The sequence below is a fragment of the Mus pahari genome, chromosome 3 (assembly GCF_900095145.1).
Source record: "Mus pahari chromosome 3, PAHARI_EIJ_v1.1, whole genome shotgun sequence".
NCBI lineage: Eukaryota > Metazoa > Chordata > Mammalia > Rodentia > Muridae > Mus > Mus pahari.
The window spans coordinates 93,821,316-93,829,360 of NC_034592.1; the positions used below are offsets into that span (position 1 = coordinate 93,821,316).

Genomic DNA, 8,045 nt, shown 5'->3' on the forward strand with positions numbered 1-8,045 from the left:
TCCTGGAACTCACTCTGTAGACCAGGCTGGCCTCGAACTCAGAAATCCACCTGCCTCTGCCTCCCGAGTGCTGGGATTAAAGGCATGCGCCACCACGCCTGGCGCTGTGGTTTTGTTTGTTTGTTTTTGTTTTTGTTTTTGTTTTTGTTTTCCTATAAAGATTATGTGGGTCTTAGGCCACGGGGTGGGGGGAAGCCCAGAAAAAGGAAGGGGTGCTGATAGTTAATACACAAGTTGTTTCTGGTGTCTCAAGGGCAGTCAACTGGCACTCAAATATTCTCTTCCAGTGCTGGTTAAACATCACCTCCTTGGTTGGACTCCTCAACATCCTTGTGTTTAGGGAGAAAGGAGTCTGATTGGTGTCATGGATGATTAACCGCTAATTTAGCTCCCAAGTGTGAATGAAAACTGGTACTAAGATCTCAGAGGTGATGTGAGATACAGGAGGGGTCACGCTGTTTTAATTTAGTGCACGGTTGAACTCAAAAATTTGGATCAGATAGAAAGAAATGTTTTCCCCTCCTTTTCGACACCCCCACCCCCTTTCTTTCCTCTGTTTGCAAAGCTCTCCGTGCCCTTGCCCTTAAGAACAGCGAAGAGTCATTTGACACGTCTGAAAGCTGGAGGCGAGTTTTACTTTTCAGGTCATCCAATTTAGGAGATCCAATTTCTTCGGAGGGAAGAAAAAGACTGGGTGGGGGAGGGAAACAGCAGACTCCTAGTGTTCCGATCTGTCTACCTTCAATACACAACCTGACAAGCAGATCCAGCCAAGTCAGGGCTTTTACTTGAACCTCCACCACCAGCAGCAGCAGCAGCAGCACAACCTTGTCACTCACTCCAGAGAAACACGCCCCTTTCCTCTTGACCAATAATGGCTCCCCTGCCTGCATAGTAATGAGCTCGAGACCTCCCCTGACCAATAGCGCTCCGGGAGCGGGGTTAGTTTTGCATGTACCTAAGTGATTTGCATAACCCGGCGGCCAGGGGCTCCCGAGGCGAGCGTGCAACCCTAGAAGGGAAAAGGACGCGCGGAGCGGGAGCCGCCTCGGGGAGAGCGCGGACAAGCAGGGTGTTTGTGAGAGCTGGGGCGGGGGTTGGGACGCCTGGCCGGCATGGCTGGAGGCTGCGCTCGGCAACCTTGAGGAACCGTGCGGCTGGAGGAGGCCCGGGACAGGAGGCGGCGGCGATGGCAGCGCGCGGCCCGGGCAGCCGCTCTGGGCCGGGTCGGTTGGCCTGAGCCGCGGGGCTGCCGGTGCGCGTCCATGGAGCAGCGGGAAGGGACAAACTGCGGAGCGCCGCGTCCTAACGCTCCGGCGGCAGACTGCTGAAGGAAGCGAGCGCACGCGGACCGCCGAGGGACGGCGCCCGGGCCCCGAGCCCCGCAGGCCGGCTGCCCCTGGTGTGGCGGAGGGCAGCGGAGGCGAGTCGAGCGAGAGGAGCCGCGGGAGAGGCGGGCGCGGGCGGCGGCCGCAGAAATGCCGGGCCCGCTGCGGCTGCTCTGCTTCTTCGCCCTGGGGCTGCTCGGCTCGGCCGGGCCCAGCGGCGCGGCGCCGCCTCTCTGCGCTGCGCCTTGCAGCTGCGACGGCGACCGTCGGGTGGACTGCTCCGGGAAGGGGTTGACGGCCGTACCGGAGGGGCTCAGCGCCTTCACCCAAGCACTGTGAGTGCGGGCGTCAGGGCTGCGGGTTGAGGGACCCGCGGGGCGCTGCGGGGCGGAGCCAGGGTTCGACCCCAGCCCCTAACCCCAGCGCCCTGGGGGTGCACGAATCACCTGTGTGTGTGTGTGTGTGTGTGTGTGTGTGTTGGAGGGTCAGGGGGATTGGCCCCCTTTCCCGTATGCTGGCCTCTCCAGACTTAGCCAGTTTGAATCTGAACCTCTAGGAGCTTTTTCTTTCTGCAGGTTTTTTGGGTGCAATTTCTACCTTCTACCCCACCCCCATCTCAAACCGCAAGTGCATTTAGGGCCAGGAGGGAAGATGCTGGAAACGCTTGCCCTTGGCAGCCTTTCACGTGACCTCTTCCCCCATGCGGCCCCCTGTTCGGCTGGCAAAACTTTGGCCACGGATGAGGGCGCCTAGAACTTGGCCTGCGTTTGCCGACCAGGCACGTTCCATGGGTTCCATGGGGAAGCACCTGGATACCCCCAGGGTTCCCGCAGGCGGAGTGAAGAAACACCTGTACTTTAGAAGGGGAATCGCTTTCCAGTTTGGCCCCGTCCTATCTGTGCAGTGTGACACCTTAGCCCAAATCCACTCGGGACTCATTACCACGAGCAGAGCACAGGGAGGAGAAGGATTCGGCCTACCCTGGACGGGGATCCTTAGTGAGTAAGGCATTTTAAAGAAGGAAGGCTGACCCGAGGTAGAGAATGTTGGGAGAGAAAGTTCTAGAGCATGTGCTCAGTGCAGTCTGTAAGGTGGGCAACCGTTTTCCGCCTGTACCTTCAGCAGAGCCTTTCCTGTGAGCTGCCTGTGGTCAGGAAGAGTAGCCCAGATGGTTCTGACCCTCCCCACCTCCTTCCTCCGAGACCCAGAGAGCTTTTAGCATCTCAGGGAAGAGGGGGAATCGGAAATAGGTGTTGGAGGTTATGTTGGCAAATGCCACCCTTAGAAAAAGAATGGGGTAATTGAGCGGAGGACAGCTTGTATGGCCCTTTCAGCCTTCTCTTGTTGTGTGGCCTATTGCATGATTAAATCAGGAGCAGTGAAAGACCTGTTAGAGAGGAAGGGGCCCCGAGAGGCCCTCTGGCAAAGGAAACTTCCTCTTTACCTTCAAGCTATCAAAAGAGACCTCTTAGGCAAAGCTTTAAAGGAATAACAGATCTTGTGAAGGGAAAACTCCCTTTTAGGCAAGCTGGGGCATCGCTGTATTTCCAGGTGGGTGGTGCCGAGGCATTCAGCTGGCCCTCTCAGGTTGGGGATGCAGAGAATTGAGACCCTTGGTTTTGCACCCTAGTCTCAGATTTTGGCCCAGTCTTAGGTGTTGCTGATGCCTAGAAAGACCCTTTCTCTCAAAAAGATATTTGACTTTTCACCAAAAAAAAAAAAAAAAAAAAAAGTGAAGCGGTTTGCTCACAGAGGTCTATTAAATCTGAGCAGGGTTGGCAGCTGAGACGCTAGGGTTTTACTGTTCCCTGAAACTCTTTGGAAATATAGAATTCAGGCAGAAAGAGAGGTGATTTTACCTGAACCACATAGAATTATGGTTATTATTATTATTATTTGTAAGAGTATTAAAGTTTGAGGAGTGTGGTAACCAAAGTCTTTTCAGATGAGCTAAATTATTAGTTAAAAAGTTAGATTTCACTGTTTAGTTTATTTGTAAAGATTTTGGTTAGCACATTCCTCAAACTTTAACGAATAGTCTTGCCCCATAAGGAAAAGGGCCTGTTTGAGGCGGTACCTAATGTCATGTTTTTATGGGAAAAAGCTCCTCTAGAGCGAGCATGAGCATCACACAACCTGTGGCTCTCACTGGAGACTGTGAAACACCCTATCTTCAAGGTCCAGCCTTAGGGGAGTTACTACGCAGAGCTTGTGGAATGGATAGATAACATTTTCCTGGACTTTGGTGGTGGTCAAGGGTGAGGTCACATTCTGAGACCTCCTTTCCCCCCCCCCATACCTTGATCTCACCTCCAGAAGGATGTTTTATATATGACCACTCCATCTTTAAGGGGTTTCAAGGACAGTGTGTTTTCCTGTAACATGAGGGAACTAGTGTCTCTCTAGAGCTTTGTCTGGGGAGGGGCAAGGGCTCAGGCCTGCAGTATTTGCTGTCACAGTGGAACTTAGAATCCCCAAGGGATTCCATTCTGAGGAACCATTGCAGTGTTCGTGAGCCACAGTTTACACTGAGAGCGAGTCCACAAGTCTCTAGGCCCTTGGTTACATCTTAATTTCTGGATCTCAGCATTCGTGATATTACAAAAGCAAAAACAGAAGCTTTAAGATGAGACTATAGTGTTCAGAGTTCTTTCTCATTGCTCAATGATTCGCCCAGTGATGAGACTTCCTCCAACCACCAAGGTGTGTGCATATTTCACCTTGGAGACCATAGGGCCAACAAAGAACAGGGATTTTATTTGACTCGGTGCATAGAGCCTGGTACACTGGAGAAACTTACAACTTCTGGAGTGAATAAGCTCATAGGAGCACACTAATACATAAACTCACAAGACACACTGAAGAGCTTCCGATCTAGACACCAAGCCCAGGAGGGTTTGCTAAACTTGGCATCTCCCCATTTAGCCTTTTTGTTCAGAATTGAGAAGGCCCCAGAGAGAACACTCCTGCTGTTCCTACTTTAGGCTGGTTTAAACTTGTTCAGCCAAACTGTCTATTTCCTGCTGATTGCTACCTTATCAGACTTGGGGGACAGAAGCCGATGTAATCCCCAGTCTCTTTCAGGAGGCTTCTGTAGTCATAGCACTATGAGTGATTGTGTTTTGGAATAGCTATTTTGAATCCTATGCCACAATGTATATGAGTCTATCATAGTTAAGTAATCTTATTCATATTAAATTTTCATTTTATGTTGTAAAAAAAGATTCAAGGTTATCCCTACGTTAGTGGTGATAAAGAAATTAACCACACCCATTCCAAGCTTGGGGAGAAAGATAAAGTGACAGTGACCCTGTATAGGGAGTTTGTAGTGTGTATTTTCTGGTTCGTGGGTTTCTGCAATGAAATTTGAGAGCTATAGATTTGGGACACAAATTTTCATTTCCATAAAACATACATTTAAGATGATAAAGTCTGTTTTTCTGGCTTCGTGGGAGAGCGGTAGATCTGAACCTTTGATCATCCTTACCTCAGCACTGAGTAATTGTGTGGCCTTGGGCAAGTCATTCCACATTGTTTTGGAGTGTGTGACTATTTCCTTATCTGGAAAAATAAAGTAATTGCATTCCCCGTTTCATCCCCAAGCTGCATCTTCCATCTCAAAGTTGGGTGTTTCATCCCCAAGCTGCATCTTCCATCTCAAAGTTGGGTGCTTTTATAGATCTTCCTGGACTTGAGGATGGAGAAGTGACAGTCATGCTAGAAAGACCTCTGGAGAGGCTCTTGGGAGCTGCGGGACAGTCTTCCAGTTGAAGCTGCTTAAGCCCTTTTATTACCACTCGCCTGGAGGAATTCTTGTCTGTGTTTAGAAGAGTGTGTGAGGAAATTTTCCATGGAGACTTGTTGCAGAATTCATGAGTAGCAAGGGCACTTTGCTAGGGTAGAATAGCTCTGATTGTTTCCTGTGTGTATGGCTTAACACTTGGAAAAGAAAATCACTGTTTCACTAATTTGGATACAGTACAAAAAGTTACTCAATGTCCTCCCTTCCACATAATTAGTCATAACTCAAACCTTCACTGTGGATATTCTGTACCTGAGCAGATTATCAAGTCTCTCTTATGGAACTGGTGGTTACCTGAAGGGCTTTGAAGTACTATTTAAAGGAACAGTTGCTTTTTCCTCTCCTCCTATCATATTGGATTCTTCTCCAGCATGTGTTTTCTTCCATACATCACCACACACTTTCTTTTACAGATACCAGTTGAAAGTATTTTCTTTTTCTAACTTCCAGTATGTACTGTGTATTCCATAATAGGTCAGGTCAGTAATCAGTGTCTGGATGTTAATACTTTATAGTAAAATGGATATCTTTTATTCCCTAATTCTAGGCAAATTTTGTTATTATAGTATGTCCATCTAGAAATGTTAGCGTTATACAACTGTGTACTTTAAAGCAAGGTTAATATATGAACATCTTTCAGTTTGGATCCTTTATTTTTCAAACTAGTGAACGACTTTTCTCTAACTGCCCAAGAAGAAAGAACTTTCTATGGGAAATGTGGGGAGCTGGGTTCCAGATCTCAGTAATTCACTGGCATAGCCTTGAGTGAGTCAAATGCCTAGTCCTTCTAGGCCCTAGTTTCTACAGTCTGGGAAACAGCCGTGTCAATAACTCTTTTTTTTTTTTTGTTTTTGTTTTGTTTTTGTTTTTTTAAGACAGGGTTTCTCTGTGTAGCCCTGGCTGTCATGGAACTCACTCTGTAGACCAGGCTGGCCTCGAACTCAGAAATCTGCCTGTCTCTGCATCCCAAGTGCTGGGATTAAAGGAGTGAGCCACCACTGCCTGGCTTGTCAACAACTCTTATTTACATGAGTTTTTTTTTGTTTGTTTGTTTTTGTTTTTTTTCTATTTAATCTAAGTAATTTTCAGTGAATTGGGGCTTCAGGGTCTTGTATCTGCTAGGCAAGCACTCTACCACAGAGCTGTACGAGTTAGCTTTGAATTTTAATTGTTATACATTTCTTGAGTCAATTCTGTAAACAGATGTGATGGGGACTCTCACCAACCCAGTAGCTCCTACAGTTGTCCAGTTCCACTGGAGTTCTTCTGTGGAATAGAGCATCCATATCTCCCCAGGCGGTAATGTCTTAGATGTTGCTTGGACAGTGCTGAGAATTTATACCAGGGATTTACTCTGCCCTCCTTAAGACTTGCTGAAACCAGTAATAGTTGACGATTTCCAGTTCAGCTGAATACTGTGCCAGTTTTGGTGTCACAAGTATTTACTGTCCAAGTACTTGGCTCCTAGCATTAGAATTGTAAGGTAACATTTGACAGCTTAATCTCTCAGGAAAGATCAAAGATCTGTCTTAGTAGGTGGATCCAGACAAGTTTAGGCATTTTCTCGGCCTCAGCCTTTGTCAGTCTGTCTCTCATATTCGTATTTTAGTCATCTTTATAATGGTAGAATGCACTGACAGCCTGCCAGTTGGGATTTTTGTTTCTGTTCTCCTTGATTGTGCTTATTCTATTCGTGTGTGTGTGTGTGTGTGTGTGTGTGTGTGTGTGTCTGTGTGTGTTTAGTAATGGGTATTAGAGTAGATGGTTGCTTCTACCTCTACTTCAGATTTCTTTGAATCCTTGTAGAACATAAAGTCTAAGAATCATTTGGTGAATCATAGAATCTGAGACCAACTCACTTTTGTCTCCATAAACACATGCATACATATAATGCAGGTGTTATACTTGGGAACAAATTTATGTTAACAAAAATACTTCATTGCATTGTTGATATAATATTTTAAAAGTTAAATCCCACCAAATATGCCTTCAACTTTGAAAAGTGACAGTAAGCCAACATACATCTTCATGATAGGACATCATTGCTCTTTCCATTTGTAAAAGTAGATATTAAAGTTTTAAGTTTATAAATATATTATCCGAGTTGCTTTTTAAAATTAATAGATGGTTCACTTTTGGCAATGTCAGAGCTTGTTTTCAATATATAAAAAAATAGGTTTGGTTTTGTTTTTGTATTTCTGTTCAGTGAATTATGGTTTTTGTAAAACCTTGACTGAAGGTGATAAAATGCTCCAAATTTTAAATACTGGCAGTGAAGAAGAAAAATCTAGGGCATGTACCCACCCAATCACCACTCTTACACAATGGCTAATTTGTCTGCCTTCTTGACATTTCTTTTGTGTCCTTAAGCATTTGATGGTCAGTCTACATGTCAGATATCAGCCTATTGTTTGAAAGTGAGCAGGTTTCAAAAATGAGTTAAGAACTGGTGAGAGAGAGAGAGAGAGAGAGAGAGAGAGAGAGAGAGAGAGAGAGAGAGAGAGAACAAATTAGCATGATTTTATACTTCATAGATATTTAATGGTGTTTCAACCTTTTAATGACTGTAGCGAGATAGTTTCAAATACCCCTTTAAAATAGTATTGTGAACTTGTATGCAGTATGTCCTTCAGAGTCAAAGGTTACTAAGATTTGAATGTGGCTTTTTTAATTGTAAGATTCTTAAATGTTCTGAGTTACTGTATGCCATTGCTAATGTCTAATGTTTGGGTTGCTATTAGTTTGTGAAACATCTTTTTGTATTATGATATTTTTAATTGTCAAAAATGCATAATAACCAGGTTCTCCCCCCCAAAAAAACCCATCACATTTGACATTAAGTCCTTTATTATTTATTTTTCAGATATTGTTTTTCCCCCCTCCTTTTTTTTTTTTTTTTTTTTTTTTTTTTTTTT

At 45.6% G+C, this 8,045-nt stretch overlaps 1 protein-coding gene across 1 annotated transcript in view; it reads left to right on the forward strand.

The window, feature by feature from the left end:
- Positions 1 to 989: 989 nt before the first annotated feature.
- Lgr4 (leucine rich repeat containing G protein-coupled receptor 4) overlaps positions 990 to 8,045 on the forward strand; it is a 100,894-nt gene continuing 93,838 nt past the window's right edge. The window contains exon 1 of the mRNA XM_021192875.2: positions 990 to 1,663. Coding sequence (XP_021048534.1) covers positions 1,479 to 1,663 — 185 coding nt within the window. The 5' untranslated portion in view covers positions 990 to 1,478. The remainder of the gene's footprint in view (positions 1,664 to 8,045) is intronic.